The sequence below is a fragment of the Sinocyclocheilus rhinocerous genome, unplaced genomic scaffold (assembly GCF_001515625.1).
Source record: "Sinocyclocheilus rhinocerous isolate Xijiao unplaced genomic scaffold, SAMN03320098_v1.1 scaffold2416, whole genome shotgun sequence".
Taxonomy (NCBI): domain Eukaryota; kingdom Metazoa; phylum Chordata; class Actinopteri; order Cypriniformes; family Cyprinidae; genus Sinocyclocheilus; species Sinocyclocheilus rhinocerous.
The window spans coordinates 267179-290240 of NW_015623175.1; the positions used below are offsets into that span (position 1 = coordinate 267179).

General features: G+C 37.9%; 1 protein-coding gene across 1 annotated transcript in view; it reads left to right on the plus strand.

Annotated features, from left to right (window-relative positions):
• cntln (centlein, centrosomal protein) overlaps positions 1-22777 on the plus strand; it is a 103901-nt gene extending 81124 nt beyond the window's left edge. Inside the window, exons 19-26 of the mRNA XM_016548944.1 lie at positions 5366-5527; positions 8041-8138; positions 9891-10017; positions 10241-10378; positions 10728-10913; positions 14825-14995; positions 15383-15457; positions 22661-22777. Of these exons, the coding sequence (XP_016404430.1) occupies positions 5366-5527; positions 8041-8138; positions 9891-10017; positions 10241-10378; positions 10728-10913; positions 14825-14995; positions 15383-15457; positions 22661-22771 (1068 nt within the window). The 3' untranslated portion in view covers positions 22772-22777. The remainder of the gene's footprint in view (positions 1-5365; positions 5528-8040; positions 8139-9890; positions 10018-10240; positions 10379-10727; positions 10914-14824; positions 14996-15382; positions 15458-22660) is intronic.
• Positions 22778-23062: the final 285 nt, after the last annotated feature.

The following is a 23062-nucleotide window of genomic DNA, read 5'->3' on the forward strand; positions in this document are numbered from 1 at the left end:
ATTCAAAAAAAAATTCAAATTTTTTTTGAAGAACTCCTTCCCTTCCAACCTTTCCTGAAGTCCTATTGGCTCACTCCAGTCCAAATGACTGGCCAATTGTCGCGAAGTATGCAAATCGCATGCAAATACTGACGCGCTCGAGAGGCAGTATAAAAGGCGGTGCACGTGACAATTACGTCAGAATCTGATGCTGATGCTTAGCTGGTCGAGCAGCGAACACGGCGACCTCCGTGATGTCTCGTTCCCGCTCTCAGGGAACCGAGGTTACGATAGTAACCGGAGACGTTAAATACTGACGCGCTCGAGAGGCAGTATAAAAGGCGGTGCACGTGACAATTACGTCAGAATCTGATGCTGATGCTTAGCTGGTCGAGCAGCGAACACGGCGACCTCCGTGATGTCTCGTTCCCGCTCTCAGGGAACCGAGGTTACGATTGTAACCGGAGACGTTCCCTCTCGAGCTTTCACGAGACATCACTGAGACATTTCTCCGTTATGGGAACGATATTCAATCCCGCCGTGAGAGAAAATCCTCACAATTTTTTTCAAAAAATTCTTCAAAAATCAAAAGATTGATTACAAAATAATTAATTAATCGTACCGTTTTTTTGTTGTTGTTGTTGTTGTAATTAATAATAATGAATTACATCTAACATTATTTGTAGCATATAATTTGTAAGCATTAATATGTTTTCACATTCTCCAAATAAGGAAACAACATCAACAAAAACAAGAGCAAAGATAGTATTTTACATATTTGTTTAATGGTTTATTTTTAACACCTTAGATTATGGAACACAAATTTTAACAAAATGTATTAACCACTCTACAAAAACGAGTCAGATATGGAGCTCGTTTTTTTATTTTAGCCTATAAATACGTCATACTTTTTGGCAGAATTCAGCGCATATGAATGGACCCATACACAGGACACACATACCGGAAGCTTTCACTCGGAAGAGAGCGCAAAAACACAGCACAAAAATGAACGAAACAGATCTGCTGCAGCTGCAGCCGAGCAGCAGTCAAGCTGGTTGTGATGAAAATAGTATGCGTGCTTATTATGATTATTAGGGTTATCTGCAGGAGGCGCAAAAAGACAATCCTTGAAGTGTGAGTCAGATATTGACTGTCATTTTTTTCTTAAAGGGGTCCTATTATACTTTTTCACTTTTTCAACTTTAGTTAGTCTGTAATGTTGCTGTTTGAGCATAAAAAAGATCTGCAAAGTTACAAAGTTCAAAGTCCACTTCAAAAGGAGATATTTTATTTAACAGAAATCACTTTTCAAAAACTACAACGAACGACTCGTTTGGACTACAACGCAAATTTTCCCGGGATTTGTGATATCACAAATATCGACGAATGGGATGAGACCTGGTTGAGCTGCACTAGAGAAGGCAATGAGTGTTATCACTATGTCGGAGACATGCTAGCTTTCCCAAGGCAGACGAACTTAGAGTGGTTACAATCCTCCGGGTTTAAATCGCGCTCAAATTGATTTGATATTGACGCAATATTTACACTGTAGCTCGCAGACGGCTATGGTAGGGGCATGACATTTCACGACCAGGCGCCGAGTGGAGCCAATCACAACACACACTTGCCCAGCTAACCAATCACAGCACATTTCGTATTTCAGAAGGCAAGCCTTCATTTGATACAGGAACTATTCGAGCCGTTCATGCCAGACTGGGGAGAGAGGTGTTGTAATAATGTAAAATATGTGAAAGATAATGTGTTTTTCGAACAACCTAGTATGAGAGCCTGTTCTAGTACACCCCCAAAACAAAATCAAGACTTTGTAAAAGAGCATAATAGGACCCCTTTAAGAAAAAAAATTCAGATGTTCTTAAGAACACATTTGAGAACTTTAGAACTAACTCATTAGTATGTATTAGGCAGTGAGGCAAATATTAATATGCTATGAGTTGATATAAGGCTCCACCAGTGCTAACTATGGCAGCCAGGATAAAAGACAGCAGCCCACCATCACGCCATCAGCTGGAGTAGTGTGGGTTTTACAGCTTGGGTGTCAAATCTAGCTCTGCACCTTTGAATGTAAATATACTCGTGTATATTCATGAGCTCACCTAGCCGCATGCTCTGCCTTTTATTCTAGATAGAATTATTAGAGTGGTGTCTGATTCCACAGTCAAGTAAAACGCTCCTCCATCAGCAGATGTTCGGATGCAGGGAGGAAATAAGAGAGCAATTTTGTTCACTAAAAAAATTTTTAATCTAAATAAATGGAAAGTACTTTTGACATTTTAAAAAATGAATCATTCACACAGCTATTTTAGTCTACTCTTGGTATGTTATCAGAAAGTCATTGACTTAATGGTTTGGTGAAATACACTGATTCATTTAGAAGTGAAAAAACTGTGTGTTGCTCGGTTTCATGCAAAAGTTGATTCTTTTTGTTGGAACAAATTTTACTATACATTATTATCGGAAAATTAGATAAAGTAACACAATATTGTATATAAAATGTACGTTTCTCAAAATACATTTCTTGTTAACTGAGCTGTTGCATAAAAGTGAAATCACACTCGCTGTTGTGCTTTTGTTCTGAATATCATTACAACAACATAATTGCAGGAATTATATTTTATTTAACTGTTCTTTTAACTTGAAGTTTAAATAATTAGCCTTTTTTCTGCAATTGTATTGTAACACTTTTATTATGAGCCAAGTTACACACAAAGAATAAGCACATTACTTGTATTCATTTGCAAATTCTGGTGCTTGTTTTTTTCTTCTTCTTTTTCCCCTCTGTGTGAGAGTCTGTGTTTCTTCTGTATTAGTGTTCGTGTCGGGTGTCACACTACTCTCAGCTCACATTGATCCCTGTGCCCTTTGTGGTCTGGTATCGATCCTTTATTTTGCTCATTTTAATGTCTCTCTCTCTCTTTCTGTCTCTCACCCTCTCTCTCATTATATTGTCTAGGCAGAAAAGACAAAGCTCCTGTGATAAATGGCCAAGTTCAATTAAAGCTTGAAGCGGAGTAGTCATGCTGTACCAGAGTTGAAGTGTCACAGAGCTCCTGTAGCGATCACACGGATGTCATATGCAGTATTAGCAGAGAATGGATCTCTTATTACAGACTCTGTGATGTATATTAGATGAGTTGAATGGCTTCTCGCTTCCCTACATGTGTTAGAACTGCAGTTGATGGTTGTTTTAGCAGCACCTGATATAATGCATCTGCTGTAGTGTGTGTGTGTGTGTGTGTGTGTGTGTGTTCCTTGTTCTCTCTAAGTGGAACACATGCTCAACAGTGAAGTGACACTTTCATCAGTCAATCACAGTGCATATCCCTGAGGAGCTTCCAGCTGATGCCTCCTTTTTTCTCTCTCACTCCTTCCTTTCTTAAATAAAGAATTAACATATTTTATTTTATTAAGTGCTCCAACCACAAGCTGGTGCTGTGACACAATAAATGTAGGTGACAAAACTGCTCTATGTGTCATGAATCTGAGCTTGTGTTGTTACGGATGACAGAGGAAGTACACTTGATGTACTTTGACAGGTTGGACACATTCACCTATCTACCCCCACTCAGGTCAGCTTTCTCGTGAAGACTGCTGTCACACCTTTGAGCCGTTCAGATTAATCATGGCGGTGGGATTAATCATAGTGTGGCAGAACCTCTCCTATCACCACGGCGGAGGGACTTGACAGCCTGTTTGACAGGCCGGGCCTGTAATATGCGTAATTTGCAGGTGTAGTCCATGTTCCTCTTTTAGGAAGGGTCGGGATTACCTCAGGATTAGACTTCTCTTCTGACAGCGAGGCTTTCAGAGGCTGTTAGCGCTAAGCCAAACTAACCTCCCCACATCTCGTCCGAGTTGGGTGAGAGAGACGAGTGTGACTGGATTCTAACAAGCTTGACAGTTTAATTTACTGCTCCAGGTGACTGACTGGTCATGGCAGTTCGTAAATCACTGATCTGTAGAAGCCGTCTACTCAAGCATTCTCACACAAAAAATTCTAACAAAGGATTCTTGGGGTCCACGTACAATTTGAGAGAAAGAAACACTAATGCATTTTACTAAATGCTTTTTTAGGACTGTTACGTGTTAACTTCTTATATAAATTAATTAAATGTGTTTTTTTATAGTTTTTAACACATTTAGCTAATTTTATATTACTATTATAGATATTTATTATATAATTATATAATGCATTTTGTGTAACAATTATTTTCCACATGATACAAATTATACAAAATAATAAAAATTTTATAATTTTTTTTGTTGAGACAGCCCTAGTTTAATCATTCAGAAATAATCTTTTTTTATTTAAATTTGTATTTATTCAAAATGTTTATACAGCTTTCTTAATTATCTTAATTATATTCTACAATGAATTTATAATTAATTTATAAAATAATTATAAATATACTGTGTATGTGTATGTGTATGTATATATATATATATATTTACACCTTTTTAAATTTATACCTTTATATTTTTGGAAGTCTCTCGCAAGGGTATTATCATATCTTGGGGGCCTTGGCTTCAAATAATTTGAAAACCTGTGCTTTTTAGGACAGCTTATAGGGGACCAGAGGATGCGTCAGTATGTAAACAGAAAGCCACATGATCCTCCAGTGCAGGGTCATTTATTAAACCCTCAGATTACTGGAAACACCATAAATGCAATGCCTCTCAGTGTGTCTTTCATTAGCACAAACCTAAAAAAAAAAAAGATAGACAGAGAAAGAGAATGCTTTATTAAAAGGTCAGAAACCAGATATCAGCAGTTGCATGTTTGAGATGTTCCACAAGAAACTGTGTTTGTGTGTGTGGACGTTTTCCTCCGATTTACCCCATATTGTATGTTGGGTGCAGTAAGAAATCATTATGTTTGGACAGAGGGTGAAGTATCACATCTGAGTGTTGTTATAAACTCTGTGCTTTTATTCCCCAAACAGGGCTTTATGTTATTCACTTAGTTCTATGCAGTAACTGTGTATGTTAGTGAGTGAGTGAGCAATTAGTCCTAGTGCTCAGCTTTCAGCTCTACGCAGTGCTGATAAACTCCCAGAGTGCACTGGGACGAGCCGACAATGGCTCTATTAAGGCTGACAATCAACAGAAAAACGGAGAAATGATCTGCCTCCTTATTAGCATAAAGCTTTAATCGGATTTAGGGCTTTAATCACAAACTGCTACGTAGTCCTGAGCCTAAAAAAATGCTCCTTAATCATAAAATTCACCAGAAAATGTTTAATCAGACTTTTGCCTAATTGTCATGCAGCTTGCTTAATTGATACTTATCTGGTCCTTTGTTATGAAGCTGTTGTAAGAGCTCCTACATGTGGATTTGTTTATTCGTTGTTTGTGTGTCGGTGAGCAGAAGCAGGCGTGCGAGCTGGCTGGTCTGGAGCAGCAGAAGGCATCTCTGCAGATGGAGTTAGAGCAGTGGAGACGAATACGGCAGCAAACGTCAATGAACCCCCCTGCCGTAGACCCGGAGCGCCTGCAGGCCCAAGTCAAACAGCTCACTCACCGACTGAAGGTCTCTTACAATTATTTTCATTTCAATAGGTTCAGTTTATGTATTTGATTGATAGATTAAAACAGATTAGAACCTGTGTGGGAAGATTAGTATCAGTACATGAGTACAAAATATAAATAGACATTGTTCATGACACAGATTTATGAAATCACTGTTTTTGGAAGTATTTTCTTTGTAAAGGCCTAAACAAAATGGATATTTTGGGTATGTATAACTCTTTTGTATTTATTATTTACATTTGCATTTACTTATTTAGCAGTCACTTTTATCCAACGCAATTTATGAGGAACATAACAAGCAATTCATCGCAGGCCAACAATATTCACATGTAATGTCAGGTTTATTAGAAAACAAAAGTTGAAACAAGGTATATATAATACAAAATAATAAAATGCAATATAACATAAATAAGGAATAACTAACGGCGGGCCGTTGAATTATTGACAAATAATGCACACCTTGAGGTAATAATGCGGCCGCGACATGCAGCGGAGTGGCTGTTACACCTCGGGTGGGTATTATTTTTCAATAATTCAACTGTCTTAAAATATTTAAGAATGTTAAATAATTTTATTATTTGTTTATGTATCCTCTGCAATAGTTTCTCAACCATTTTTAGACTATAGTAAGATGAGAAAATTAACCCATTGTTGATATTTTATATAAAAATATGAAATATATTATTAATTAAATATATTGTTAAAATAAATTGTATACTCTTTTACCTTATCCCAACACTTTCTGCTGTAGCTTTGTAAAGTGGAGTAGTACAGGTGTGTATTTGCTAAAGCAATATCTAATTGCATTTCGACACATCTTCAGTTAAAAGTAATCGTAGGTCTGCTATAATATGGTTTAACTCTTCTGTTAAATATAAGTGTTAACTATAGACGGACGGACGGATGGATGGATGGATAGATAGATGATAGATAGATAGAGGGACAGATAGATAGATAGATAGATAGTTTATATTATTTATACACTCTATTTATTGATAAATGAAGACATGCATGGATTTGATGGCCAGAACATAAAAACAAAAAAGCTGAAACTTAAAACAAAGTTCAAACATGCATTGAAATGTTAAGTTTGACTTTCTCCATTTGAACTGTTTTTTTCTCTTTTTTTCTTCTTTTCTTTTTCTCCCTATAAACAAGTTTTTGGTCTATAATATCAGCAAATTGAAATATGGGGTCTGGCACTGCTCTTTATATTTTTGTGTTGGTCTCAATGGTAGTGTCATGTTCAAGAGACATGAGAGTGTGTGTGGGTGTGTGTTATATGCAGTCAGGATGTGTGCTACATAAACGAGTCCTCCATTCCTTTCAACTAAAGACAAGGTGCACATACAAATATCCATCATTCACATGATCACAGGCATCCCACCAACTCAACCTGTCGTCAGAGTTTTCAGTGTGCCTCTTACCTTGACACACATTCACAGAGGTTGAACAAATCTGCCACTAAATAGATCAAAACCCAGCATAATAAATAATGCTATAAATTATAAATATATAAATATACAGTGCTACAATACATAATATAAGATTTAGCGACAAATAAGGATGTCTGAGATGATGAAAATGAGAAATGAAAAAATATATATACTTCAGAATGCAATTGTCATTGTATTTCTGTTCTTTTCTATTTTTAAAAATGTTTAAACCATTTTCTACAAAATTTGGATTAATGGCTCTAAACAAATGACACGGAGTATAACTATTAAGTAAATTCTTGCTTTGATATATGACTGTGTGCACATCATAATCATTTAATTTAAAAAATTAAATAATTTTAGCTTATTTTGCTTTTTGTGTTTGTTTGTTTGTTTGCAAATTATGAATTACGAATTTTCATGTTACTCCATTTGACCAACCTTGCCTTTTCATAAAAAGGTCAGCATATCTAATATATTCTAATATCAAAATAAAAAAAATACTGACCATGGTGTACAGTCATGAGGCTCTACAGCAGGGCCTCTCTGTGATTTATTATTGAAATTGTTATTTCCTGTTTATTATTTCCTTTATGGTTCTCTTGTCATGATAACAAATAGATTTCCTGCGTTTTGCTGACTTTGATTTGGCTAATTTTTTTCTTCTTCAAAGATTTACCATTTCATTCATGTCTTCCTTTTTAAGAAATAATAATAAAATATATATCAAACTACTGTACATAATTTAATTTTTTTTTTAAATATTAATGAAACATTTTACTTTATTACAATATCCTGACCGTTACATCACCTAAACATTTATTTACTTAAAGCCTTACAAAAATGCACATATAATTGTACATATTTTTTAATTACCTCATAGATCTGAATAAAAAATTCACGTCACATCATTGACCATATGCCCATACACAGGACATATGTAGATGTGTACATTTCTGTGAAACAGATGTGAAACAGCATCCTCATTAAGCATCCCGATGGCTCAATATTCATAAATGAGTCCTGCACGATGGGATATCAGATGATAGGATAAATGTGTGACTCTTTCTCTCCACAGAATGCCAGCAGTGAGATGAGCAAACACACTGCTGCTAACAAGAGCCTGAGGGCTCAGTTAGATGAAAGAGATCAGACACTGAAGGAACTGCACGAGAGGTAAATGCTCTCTATCCCCTCTCTTTCCTTCTTAGTCTTGAGGTATTCTCACTTCTTCACCCTCTATTTCTCTTTCTCGTGCTCTGGGTCACATTTGCAGTGTCTGATTCCACCATGTGGCAGACTTCAACACCATTCGTAGATTTTTAAAACCATGAAGCTGGCTGCGTATAGATACATACTATCAGATAGAAAGAGACAGTGACAGGAGCTGTAATTTCTTCCCATGTAGTTATGCACTATCGTCATAAGATGTCTTGCCCTGGGCACCGAGTCTGACAGACTGTTGTGTTAACTGGTTGCCTTCTCCCTGTCTTTTTACTTCCTTCCTTTCTTTCTTTCTGCGTCACTCATTTCGAGCCATCTCAGTGGGATAAAAAATGGCTGTTATTATAAATAAAACATTTAGTGAGGTTTTGCTTGAAACAAGTGCAAAAAAATCTGCCATTAAGGCAAATACCATATTTTTTTGCAATTTCTCCTCTCAAGAAAAAATTGATCTGGTTTGAAGTATGTTCACATCCCTACTGGAAAACAAAGATATGGATTGAGAATAGCTTTTTTTTTTTTTTTTTTTCCAAGATGTACTTGCTTAGAAGTGTGTGAATGTCGCATGGTGTGTCTGCAGACACGTAAGGGGTTCCGGGGTTTCACGCCAGTCTGTCACAACATGTGAAATCACAGATGAGGAGTCCCTGTGAGCAGAAGCCGCCTTACGCCACGCAGCTTGTTTAAATGAAATACATGTCTAGACGCTGTAAAAAATACATCTGCTGCACTGCCTTCAAAAAAAGTGAATTTCAAAGCATGCTGCCATGTCCTGAGTCAATATCCGGCGCAGAGGTCTCTGCCTTATTCATAAAGGCCTGCCTTTCATGTGCCGCCTGTTGTCTTTCCATATCATAAATGTATTCATCTCCTTTGTTTTCTACTGCAAACTGCGTATCCATGATCTATGAAAGCACTTACAACTGTATTAGCATCCGAAATGCATTCTGAATTAGCAATCTAGCACCTCAACACCAAAGAGACAAAGCGGAGAGTCGAAGGAAAGCGTTCAAACGATTTAGCGAGCCAGGCATCCGTAGAGGAGCTGTTTTGAGGCTTACGCCAGTCATCAGTATCACCATCCTGCTATTCTTTTTGGGCGAGCTTACCCCTAAAATAAATGTTATAGATCTAATTGCCATTTGCTCTCTTGAGCTTTGGGAAAGATGGAGTGAAGTGGGGGAGGATGAGTGAAGCGTGGCTGTAAGTCAACAGGAGAAACGCTTTGTCCACTCTACAGCGGGGTCAATATGGCTTTTCTCATTAATGGCTGTTGGGTAACCTGACTCCATTTCCCCAGGCCACCCAGTCTTATTTAATTTAATGTCACTCCAATAAGAAGCTCTCACATTTATTCAGTGCATTTGCTTCAGGCACTCTCTCTCTCTGGAATTTGAGGATATTTATTTAAAAGGACCTTTACTCATCATTACAGCAGCTCTGGTCAAGGAGGCAGTCCATAAAACAGCCCTCAAATGTTAACATATTCCAACAGTTTTATATGTCAGAGATGTGTAGATGTTTAAACTATTTAGGAGGAATCTGGTTACAACACTGCTGGCATTTTATTTGTTTTCTCTCTGTTTATTTATTCATTTCCATTTGTTAATTTTTAAAGTGAGCGTGTCCACATAAAAAAAAAATCTCTGTTTTTGAAATAAAATAAAAAAACACCAATGTTTATGTGCATATGTTTGCATACAGGGTTGGTGTTTTAGAGAGGGATGTGACGATGAAAAGGCAGCTGGTGGAGGATCTCAGGTGCAGACTAAAGATTTGCCAGGACTCTGAAAGGAGCCATAGAGCAGTGACTGAAGACTTGGAAAAGAAAGTAGGTCCTGCTCGAACAACAGATACTGTACTAGCCATGGCAACAGCCTTGGAGCAACCTGGAATTAATTATTCTCTCTGCCGTTATTGATTGTGTCACTCATCCAGAGTCTGAACTTCCTAGACTTCCACATTTCACTGTCTGTTTAAAAATAATGAAGTAATTGAATTTTCGGTCTCAGCGACCCCACTCTTATTTAATAACAATTGCTTTTCTTTTTTAGATGAAATCTCTCACTGATGAGTCAACTAACCGGAAAGCCCTTGTCGACTCTCTAAAGAGAAGATTGACAGTTGCCACTGCAGAAAAAAAACAGCATGAGACAACAAGCCAAAAACTCAAAGAAGAGCTTCAGAAAAAGGTTCAAGAGCATCTATTCATCACTTAGTAATTTTTAATGTTACTTCAGTATTTTTTTTTTTTTTTTTTTTTTTCTTGGTGTTATCGTGTTCTTTCTTTCTTTCTTTCTTTCTTTCTTATTATTCACCTAATTACCATCAGTCTCATTTGATGTTTGGCCCCAATGCCATACTTTTCATTTCATCTTCTGCTATTGATCTGTGGGTTCATTGTTATTTTACTAGATATCTACTATATACATCTGTTATCTATGTGTAATGTAATGTCCTAATTTATGAAATGATTGGTAGAAGTTATTTTAAGTGTGTTTATTTTGGTGGGATTTCTGATTTCTGCTTACACATCCCCAGGAGCAGAGAGTGGCCGTCCTCCAGGCGCGCATAAGCGAGCACGATCAGGCCATGGCTGAGCTGGAGCAGACTGCGTCTAAACAGATGCATGGTTTGGCCGAGCAGAGCTCTCAGGCTCTGGAAACACTGCAGAGAAAACTCACCCTCGCCGAGTCCCAGCTGCACCAGTTCCACACATTCATTGGGGTATCTGAACATTCAGTTTGTCTTTGTTTTCGTTTTAGGCCATTTACACTTGGTGTTAATTTAAGTCTTGATCAATCCAATCAGCTGATACATATTACTGTTGTTTACACCTGGCAGTAACGTGTCTCAAATATGTCTCCTGTGATCACTTGTGATTGAATCAAAAAGTATCAAAAAGTCAGTATTTGTGGCTAAATAGATCATATAGGTCAGAGTATGATGAAGGGGAAAAAATAAAGTAAAGAAAGTTAATCTAAGCAAAAATTTGATTTTAAAGAATTTGAAAATGCGATTTTTTTTTTTTTTCAAAAAGTTGTGTGAGTTTCACAATCCTGCATGTTGATATCAGGCATTCTGAAGAATTACATACTTTGCATATTTTTTTACATTATCAGTTCTTTAAAAAACTGTATGTAACCAGTAAAAAATGTTTTAAATGGTGGTTGATTGACAGGTGAGTAGGTGGCCCTTGTTGTGCTGATGCAGTCAGGACAAGACTAGCGTTTACATTGCAAATGCAACGAGGTCATTCGCATTTTTTAATCTATTGAATGTGGTTTCAGCGATTAGATCACAACACATTTATTTACCACTCTCCGCTTGTGATCAGATCACCTGAAACAGAATGTGTAAACGGGGTGTTAGATGCAAGGTATGATCAATACGCTGGCCCTAGAGAAAAAAAAATATGGATTCGATTCTAAAATTCCTTTGCAAAAATCTGTCGTCAAAAGCCAGCATGTTTTTGTAGCCTGTGGTTTCGTATAGTCAACATAGTTAACCTGTAGCTGATTCCTGCTAGTGTGTTAATGATGGTCCCCGTAGACGGCCCAGCTCTCTGGCCTACATCCCCCTGTCATGGATTGATGAGCTTTGAACATGCCATTCTGTCAGGAAGCTTCAAGACGGATCTTTTGGGATGATTATAATGCCATTTGGGGATCCACCGAAGAGCTTTGTTTGAATTATGCTAATGTATGTGGCCATGATTAATTGATAGCACGTAGTGTATTATAGTGCAGGTGCAACAGGAATGATTTCATGCATTTAAACTGGAGGAATAGTTCAAATTGCATTAAATGCTTGTTGCAGTAATAAAGACATCTTTAAGACAGCGTGCTAGATTAGTATAACATGAAGTCATTAAGACACCTCATTAACACAGCCCTATCCAGCGTTTACTTGTGTTGCTGGTAAACATTTACTTTCCCCATTCAAGTGGTGTTGAGAGTGAAAAATGCCAAATGTCACAAAAGATTTAAGATAAAGTCTAATTTATTTTCTCAGTAATTTCCTCAGTAGTTTATCTTCTAATGCAATCCAGCGTGGTTTAATGCAGGTAAGTCATTTAAAGAGGAATTTTTCTCCTCCGCTCCTCTAATCCTTCTCCTCTGCAAGAGAACTGCTAAATTGGCCCTGTGGCTACGGTGATTGTGGGTAAGAACCCTTCTCCTCTTGGCCCCCATCACACTATCCTGCAGCTCGGCTGGCTCTCGAGAAGCGGCCAGGGGAGCTGTGCAGAGTATGTGATAAATTCACTTAATCTCTTTCCGGATTTTTCTGCGCGCTGGTCTTAGGTCAATTGAATCTACCCTTTGACTAGTGACAGTGAATATCTATTAAGCTTTAAATAAAGTCATATGCTCTTTTGACAGTTTGTTGATGAGCTGGGCATCCCTCTGGTGAATTTTGAATGTTGCAGGTTTAATAATGTTTATGTAGTGTATGTAAATGTAAAGCAAAAGGGAAGTGAAAGGTCACATTGACCAATTTATCTAAATTTCACAGGAATTTTCTCACGTTGTGGACCTCTAACAATGATTATGTGAAGAACTCTTTCAATTTTCACTCGAGCTTATTGCTACATAATATGCATTGACATGGCATTTGTAGAACATTTTTCAGACTCGAGACAGAGGTATTGTGTGTGTTTACCCCCGCTCACAGGATTTCAGGAGAAAAGAAGTTAAATACAATTTATATTTAATCATTAATTGTATAACTTAATGACATGACATTCTTTTCTTTATTTAATCTGTTGAACAGACCTCTTCCATAATGAATGTATTATTAATTTCTGAATTAAAAATTATTTTAATATTTTGCAGGATAATAAAAAAAAAAATTGACAACTGTCCTGATGTCATTAAAAAAAGATTAACTTGAAGGATGAAATTCTTATAAGAGAATATAAAAAAAATTTGCCCCAGACTATCTGATTTTTGGACAGCTATATTTAATATTTGGTCTAAGGCATATAGTAAGAAAATGCCAGAAGAAGGTGTTGTCATGTCCAAAAAATGCCAGGACTCTGTATAAAGGTTTTGTATGTCTTTTAGCAGAGAAGAATACTACTTGACTAGAAATTAAAGCAAACCCCCAACAGTTCCACTGTGGAATGTAATGCTGTTTTTGAAATTTGAGAAAATAACATATTAACTAAAACATACCTTGGAATCAAACACAATGAATTTCTATTTTGAAAAGGGTACAGCTCTCCCCCTAGACTAAAATTGTAAATGGAAACAGAAAACCCATGTATATGGGCATGGGTTTTAATTTCCCGGCTGTTGTCTATAATATCGTCATTTTCAATTTTTTTAGGTATATTTTATTATTATTATCATTATAGTTTATTGTCTTATTTTTCTTTTGTATTATTTGTTCTGGGTGGAGAGTATATAAAAGAAAATTGTAAAAGCACATTTTTTGCAATGTACATTTTTAGTTCTTCCTGCAATAAAAGATATTGAATAAAAAATTGAATAATTTTTTTCGAAGAAAAAAAAACAATATGCAGTGAAGAAGCTTTGTTAAAATATAAGAGAAAACAAGCTGAAAATGAACACCCGTCATGACTGTATGTCAAGGTCAATGAGTCTCTTAAAATAGCTTCTTTTTTTTTTCTTGGCAGCAAACTGCACATTTACGCTTCATTGCAGTATGTTAAAGTCACCTCTGCTTTGAAGTACACCTAATACCCCCCCACACCCAAATGAACATAAATGATTGTTTTTAGAGTTCACAACTGATAGAGACATTTGCTAGTTAAATTGCTTTAGTTTTTAATGGCATCGCTGCACATTCGCAGTGTGTGAACAAGAGGACGCAAGACTAGCCTTTATGTAATCCAATAGCATCCCCTGAAATATAATGAAGATCCATTTGAAGTATTTATGATGAAGGCTTTATGAAACAAATAACGGTGGTGGGGAGATGTGGGAAATGGAGCATGCCCCAAAGAACTGTGCTCTGATCAACCGCGTGTGATTGCTCTCACTTATACTTCTGTGAGTTAACCGGGACCATGCAGGAATCACACACACGCAGACTGTCCATTCCAAGGTCAGGTTTTCACAAGGCTTATGGGGAATGATACAAGAGATTATTGCTACGATCAATAAGCTGAAAATGAAACAAAGGGGAGCTCACTTTATTGACTTTCTCATGTACAGTGGCAGCTTTAACATTTAATTGTCTCTCACTATTTAGCAACAATTCCCATTTAGCTCGGCCCTCAACGGGCGCAACAAAGAATAAGATCCAACGTTCCCCACCGCCATTTTAAGAGCCTCTCATCTCCCCATTATTTACACTCTTCTGAGAATGTCTCATATAATATGTGCCATACAAAAAAAAAATCAAATGTGTGTTTTTTAAGAGCTTGGCATCTCTGTGCAATTCCTTTCCAAATCAACACGAGAGCCTTTGAAATTTTAGTGTGTCTAGTGCGTCAAAAGTCATGGAGCATTCGGCTCTTCATTCAGGCCGCTCTCAATTCAACTAAAGCATCCCTAACATTGAGTTCTTGATCACACCACGTTCATTATACCTTTAGCCACTCTAGATTGTATTATAACAGAAAATGTGTTTATGCTTGTTTTTTTTCTTCTTCTATTTTTATTGATAAGGCACTGGCTAATCAATTGGCTCAGGATGTGCAGGATATTAAAGCCCGTTTGACGAGGAAGAAAAAGAGTGAAAGAGAAGGAAACAGAATGTCTAAATGCTCACTAGTGAAAGCAGCGTCTATCCTCAACATGACAGAAACAGACCTGGTGAACATGCTGGACACAGATGAGGTAAGTATTGTGGGAAACAAAACTTACTGTATGGAAAATGGAAATACAAATGGAAAAAGAAATAAGGCTCAGTTCTCAAACAAACACTCAAGATCATTATTATTATTGACAACCAAACATTTGTTTGGCATAATTTGTACATGTGAATATTCTGATTAGACCTGCCAAAATTGTACACATGGGTGTTTATTGTGCTTTATTTTTTATTTTATTTTGTTTATTATTATTTTATTTTATTTTATTTTATAATTTCCACATGTATTAGCTGAACCACTTTTGGGGTCATCCAATGACACCATGGCACTCTTACACACCCACACAAAAGAAGTTTAAGTATTCTCTTCGTGGCTTTTAACAGCATTTCCGGCCATGTTTTGTGATTTGCAGTGTGAGGAGGCGTTTGTGGGTCGTGGGCCAGACACAGATTGGGCTGAACATGTACAACACATCCTTCAGCAGCAGGTTTGATTTAATCAGCAGTATATACTTTTTTTTTTTTTCAGTATTCACGTTTTTCAGTATTCATAATTTTGTTAATGTGGTGCTTTTAGTGTAATTGACCTTTTTCAAACATATCCTGCAGATTTTAAAATGAACATATTAATCTTTTAAGGCCCTTTCACACCGTGAAAAAGCGAAACAAATCGCAGATGAATGGTCTATTCACTGGTCTATATTTGTCAGGCTGAACAGAAAGCAAAATCACGGTACAATAGATGGTGCGATGTGTACGCATTTTTCAGCTCAAGAACAGAAGCATGAGAAGCTCAGGACTATAATTTCAACAATAATCAAAAAACAAATGTATGTGTTATGTTAAGCTAAAGTAAATAATTTCCCATGTGGAATTTAATCATGAAAGGTCAGCAGCAAAAACGTTGGTCCATAAATGATGTCTAAATTTGTATTATTAAAGGTATCATAGTTATTAAAGATTTGCATAATTTGTTTTGATTTATTTTAATAAATCCTCAAAATATAGAATATACAATTCTAAAAACCAATTGGCGAGTGAGAAGAATGTTGCAGAAATTTACCTCTGTCCCATTTCTTATATATACAGTGCAAATATATAAGAATGTATTGTGCAAATAAATTGTTAAACCCAGTTCACACCCGCAACTGTAAGCATTAACTACAATACAAATCATTAATTATTTTAAATGATTTTAATCTTTTCTTAGATTTTATTTATTAAAAAGGTAATTCATGCAAAGTCAGCAAATAAAATTGTGGTGAATGTTGGAGTAATTCATTGTGGGTAAGTGTAAATATGTGCAAAAATACAGACAAAAGAATATTGATGAGGAGATTGAACGTTTGAGTAATATTTTATTCAAACCATTGGCTAGTTGTAGGTTATGCGTGTAGTGTAAAGCGAACTGTAAACATTTTATTTAGAGAAATATTCAGGCTTAGGCTTAACATGTGTGGAGTGTGAAGGCTGCTGCTCCATTGTCCAGTTTTTAGAGCATGAGCACCACCAAATGTTCTGATATGTGTATCTGCAGCAACTCCAAAGACATTACCCAGAGCTCAAATCTTTCTGGTCGGTGTGCTTCATCGCTAGTGGAAAAAAAAAAATCAACACACTCAACAAAGAAAAAAAAAAAATGTAGCTCCCGGTGTGAAAGGCTCAATAAGAAACCATTGTTTCCAAATTCAAAATCTTGTTCACGTCGAATATTCATGTTAATCATATTAAGATTGACTGAATTAGCTCATAAGTGACTCCAAATTCCACACTTTAGCCTATTTTCACATGCAGTGTTTATTTGTTATGAATAAAATTAAATCTCTTAGCAGTAATATCCAGGAGATCATTAAAGTATTTATGATTTGTCCTCCGTGTGTGTGTGTGTGTGTGTGTGTGTTTGGCTGTCAGCCTGAAACGTGCATCTAGTATGATTCACAGGCTCTAGCGTGTCACTACATTGCTAGTGGCTTTGACCTTTGACCTCTGTGACCTGTCTATACCCGGTCTGCACATCTCTGCCTCTTGCCGCTGGACACTTTAGAGGACTCTGAAGACTGCCATCAGGCAGCTCAGTCTCTCTCTCTCCTTCTTTTTCTCTCTCTCTTTCTCTTGCTTCCTCTGCTGGGCTGTGAGACCCCGAAGCAGCTTGTTAGTGGTGGGCCAAGTATTGATCTGGCAGGTCTGTCGATGCAGGGAGATTGAGCCAAGCTCCACTAGAGACTCTCCACCAGCAGGCTGCTATTGACACACTCGCATACATACAGATACACACAAACAGAGCAGCGGCCCGCAGGAGACTCTTCACAGGCAAGTTGCTATCGACATTTTCTCGACTCGGCCTACACAACTGCTTTCTGTATGACAAGGCTGAGACCAGCCTGAGTCCCCAGAGAGGTGCGCTGACACCGACATGGTGACCCGCGCGTTAGTTTTTCTTTTCTTTCAACACGCTCATCCTGTTTTTTTCCACCCTCCGTCTCCTAACGCGCTCCACAGGGAGGGTGGCTCTTCCTCTGACTAGTGATCAAGCGAGTTTATTGGCAGGTGAGCTTTTTTATGTTCTCTTTTTTTTGGGGGAAGGAAGAAACAGACCACTAGGTCAATGTTGCAATTTGTTTATGTTGTACTTGCATGTTTTGAGCTCATTGGAAAAACACGCCTGTGGCGGCATTGCTGCAAATTGATATTACATTGTGTGTTGCACATTTCACAACACTTTCGAAGTGAAATGTCCAGAAAAGGGGCACTAAAATGTTTTTTTATATAAAATAGAAGAATGTGAATCTGGCAGCATTTGGTTTATGTTGATTCTCGTACGCATCAGTTCAGAAAAGAAGAACATACAGTACTACCCACTCAAAACGTAACCGACTTTAACGCAGTTGCTGAAACAACCATTTTAGCTTGCTTCTACAGGTCTTTGAGCCCTTTTATTGTGACAAGTTTCATGGGAGTCCTACCCGAGCGTTCCTCATTGATAGTGTAATGCTGTACCAGGTGAGCTACCGAGCAAGTTTACCATTGTGCGATGCAAATGTAAAAATTTTAGTTTCCATTTATTTATTAGTTTACAAGTCGCCCTATGGTAATAGCATTTTGAGGTCCTAGTATTGTGTACTATAGCATAGTATTGTGCAAAGAACTGCACAAAAATAAGCATTTATTAATCGATAATCTGCCCGTTATCACAACTTGTGTGAAAATGAATAAAAATGGCTGGTCTTTTAATGCCCTCTCGTGTTCATTTCATACGTACAGGTACATTTTGGTAACTTGGAGTAAAAATGTAGGTAGAGGCATATTTTTCTAATGAGCCTAGGTTGTTTGATCTTTATACGATACTGCAAAACCACTGGTGTATGCGAAGTTCCATGGGTGTTATGTGTCAGTACTACGGCCTTTTTTTGTGGAAAATCAGGATTGGTAATATGGGGGTTTGTGCGTGTGTGTGTGATACCTATGCAAGGTCTTTTCTCTCGCCTGTCAGTCTCTGTGTATAGCGTGAGCTGTCACTGTCAGCCACTAATGGCGGAACTACTGTGACGACTTCCTATTACTGCTGTGGCCCTGTCAATACCACAGCCATCACTCCCGTGCCACATGTCAACGTAACAAGCTCATGCATGTCAGAATAATGTTGGGACTCGGTGAGCGCATTTTGAAGAGGTGCCTTTCACTCTCATGTCATTTTATCTGCCTGTCTGAGTCGTGCAGGAAAGGAAATCACACAAAAGCTTACGGGCTGTTGCTTCTGATCTGTTGCCTTTGCCACAGAGTGTTTCCGCTTTGCTAGCCTCAGATAACATTAATGAACATATCTCTCTCTCTCTTTGGATATCTCGCTTTTTATTTCCCCTTTTCTTGCCACAACGTGCTCCAAGCACCTCTAAACTCATTCCCTTCTCTCTTAATGAGACAACAACACTTCCTCACTTGAGGGTCACAACCTGGGAATAACATCACCAACCTATAAGCATTTAGTCCACAGTGCTCCCTGCGGCTTAACGTGTCAGGCCGTGAATAACCCATCCTATGCTGAGTGTCCACCCGCAAACCCTCATCTAGCCCAGGGACCCCCTTCGCCCAGTAGCAGTAGACATTTAATTGCTTGCGTTTATTTGTGGATTCCTAATTATTGACTAGAGGTAAATTATAACACCACAGCCTTTATGAAGAGATGGAAATGACTGTTAGAGCTAATGAACTGAGCCACCCTGCCTCTAGTCATTTATCAACCACATTCATCTCGGCCCGACAGCACAGAGTCATTTCAGAGGTCGTGGCCCCCCTCCATTCTTGTATTGATTCATGACCAGCAGAATTTGGATTGTAAAGCTGTAATTCTGGCTGTAATATTTCTGTTGTGTTAGGCTTACACTGTGGACACCTACACTGAGATTTTCCAAATTTTTTGACATATATATGGGCTACATGCTGAAGGAATGTGGCACTATGTAAACTTAATTTAATTGCTGCGGCAGTTAAAGCAGTGACTGGAATTGGCAGAGCTGCAGCCCACGGTAATCTTTGTGTCAGCTTCTTCTTTTTTTTTCTTTTAATATTGGAGCCAATACTTAACAGCTTATTTCCCTTGCACAGATTTTGAAGTTTTAAAAAAAAAAATTTATTCTTTATTTTGTTAAGCAAAATCATTTAGAAAACATAAACATGTGGTGACTTGACTACACCTCTTCTATGACAAGAATATTTTTAATTGCTGAATTAATATTGAGGGGGGCATCAGTTTTATTTGAGTATTTATGTACTTTTATAGCATTTTTAATGCATTGTAGTTTTTCTGTTTTCATTTTTATTAATTTTGTCATGTGCCCTTGTACTGTAATTTTATTAATTTTTGTTTGTTTCTATATTTCTATATTGCTTTAATTTAATTTTCATTTTAGTTTTTCATCTAATATTTACATTGTTGTCTTTCATCTTTATTTCTATTACTGAAATAGATTTTAATAGTTTTTTGCTTTAGTTCTAGATTTAGTAAACAATTACAACACTAGGGGCCAAAATAAAATAAAAAATGTTGGGGTGATTCAGTTGTCTTTATATCATAATGAATTAAAAAGCTTCATTAAAAGAATGAAATATTACAAACTACCATATTGAGTAGAAAAGAAAAAGTCATGTTAATGCAGGTTGTACTGTGGGTCAACTTCCCAAAAAACTGATATGCATGAATGAATAATTCATGATGTTTGTAAATAAATAAAAAAATATATATATATTAAAACCATACAATCTATACTTTTTATTTTATGGTTAAACTACATGACATTTTTTAGAGTCATTCAGAGTTATTTTCGTTTTCAAACCTATTTGAAACCAACAATACAATACAAAGAGTACATAACTAATAGCTTTTAAACTGGAGATTGTGGAACCTCTTGTTCACTATTGACCAGTACGGATGGCATCATTCTCCCTCCACGTAATGACCGTCACTCCATATGCATTCATCAGTACTAGTGATGTCAAGCACCAGTGAACCGAACATGACAGCATCGTCAACAGACCACTCTGCTCTGAGCCTGATGCTATTGTTTGATCCTCATTCTGCTCCCTCCCCTCCATCAGTTCCTAATGAGAGAGAAAGGGAACAAAGACTTGGGGAGTGCTCCATATTTATTCTACAGTGTATTTAGGTCAGATCTACCAGCTCAGGTTGTATAGACCTGACGATGTAAGAAACAACATTTAAAAAAAGGACTTTTAATTACAAGTATCTGTAGCCCCAAGTGTCCAATTCCCTTTCATATTGGTCTCCAGTGGTTTGAAAGGGAGAATGGAAAGAGAGGCATTGCATGGTGGGTAATTACTGGCACAGAAGAATAGATTGGTGCTACGCTTGATTTTCTTACCTGATCTCTTGTTTTCCCACATGTGACACATTCATTATCTTCTAATCAAATGCAGACTTTAGTAGGTCTTGGGTGTTTTGGTTGTTGTTTTTATTTTTTTGTTATTCCCATGTTCAATAATTTTGATTTCAAATTAATTTTGCGAAGATCAAAGATCAGAAAGCTTTATATTCTTCCGTGATCATAGAACGCCATGCTTTCTTTTTTCTTTTTTTTTTAATCATCCACACTTCATGGTGGCCTAGATGGGGGAGAATTCATCAAGGTGCGTGGAAGTGGCTTCAGAAGAGTTGTTTGCCAACAGATTTGAGCATTTCTTCGGCACAGGAAGCAACAGTGCTTTACAGATATTTGACTCAAACTGCAGCGTCACTTTGCGTAGATTTCCCAAAACATCTCGCTGATTGTACGCAAATCTCCTGGCTCACGCATAAGTTGGCCTCACGAAAGCTACTCTTAAGGCTGATAACAAAAGGGGCCTGATCAGTCAATTTAGAGAGAGTATCCGTGGGTGTGTGTGTCTTAGCGGGATGAAGCTCAGGGAGTATTGTGACTGGGCCTGTAGCTTCGCCCCAGGCGCCTTCACACTCTATGAAACCAGCGTCACTTAATTGGACTATAAAACACCTTCATATTGTTGCAGGGGTTTTTTTTCCCCACTTCTCCTCAGGCCAGGCTAGTCGATTCCGAATCAACTCCTGGGCGTGTTAATGAAAACGCAGGCCAAAAGAGAGCTTTGTTGAATAGTGAACAGCTCACCAGGGCAGTCCAAAGGGAGGAGATTACCTGCTAAAGCAGCTGTTACATGATAATGACGGAGTCTGCCGTCCCCGCGGGCCTGTTTAAGCGAGCACAGCCAAGATGTGACTTAGGCCTCCCAGGCTAGCGTGGCATCAGATGCTGTAGCATTTCTGCGTTGTGCAATAAAATGGCACATTTTTAAGAGTAATTAAATAATATTGCATTCCTGTGCCATAACCCCTGCAGCCATTCCTCTGTAGTTGTTTAGCACCACTCAAGCGGGCTTTTGATGAAGTCAGCACGGAGACCGGCTTCTACTCCAGTCTACCTGCCCCAGGGGAAAACACAGCTCCCTCTCTCCCTAATGAGACGCACACTTTTCTCCCTCCGACTTTCTTTCCTCTTCATTTGCGATGCAACTCTCTTGCACTTGCGTTTACATGTCTCTCTTTTCAGCCAGACACACAGGCTTCTGCCGGAGTTAAGACCATTTATTTTTCTGTGCGAAGTCGCTCAATGAAGAATATAAAAAATGCATGTTACTGTGTGTCTTTTAGAAAAGTGTAATTCAATATTTATGGATGATGCAGGCCTTTGATCCCCAATGCTAATTACCACAGAGTCCTTGAGAAGGTTTTTTTTGGGGGGGGGGGAGAAAGTGAAGTCAGAGTAAAGGTTAGCGCAGCCACCGTGCTTGGCTTTAGCGCAGAGCCGACACAGACGCTGCGGGTTTAGCATCCCTTCCTCGTTCCATGCATCGCTAGGAGCGGTGGCAGGCCGTGAGTGGCGTGGCAGCAAATCAAACCTCAAAACAATCCCATTTACTGTTTGAGGAAATGTGTTCGGCTGGTTTTTCACAAAATAAGAAAAGCCTTCGTGACCTGTTCCTTGAATTTGTTCCTTGTCATAATTAATCAGAGTGAAGTCTTGAGTTTCATCACAGGTTCGAGTCGTCCTCAAAGCCAAAGACACCCCGGAGAAGCTGTCTGGTGTCAAAGAAAGCAAAGGAAAAAAGCCTCTCTCTTCTTTTTGACAGCTTTTCTTTTCTTTGCCCCTCTCTCTCTCTCTCCCTAGATCCCCTCTGCAGGCCTGCTGATGGACGCCATGCTGGTGAAGATGAAGGAGGGCAAAGTGCTGACAGAGGAACTGGCTGCACTTACAGCTGCAGTCAGCAAAAATGCCTGACCGGAGGAAAAAAAAAAGACGGAAAGGGAGCAAGAGACTGTAATACTTCTGTAAGATGGAGTGTGCCCTGCATGGCAGCGGAAGCCCCTTGTCTACACAGTACTCCACCCGTTTTCTTCTCTTACCCTCTTGAAGTCCTGTGCCTCACACAACAAACTCTTGGAAAAATTATACAACTTAAAATGCTTTTTATGAAAGGCCTTTAAAAAACATTGACTGGTTGGTGGATGAAAAGATACAATACTTGAAAAGCACCGTATTTTTGTGTTTTATTTGAATTTTACAGATCGC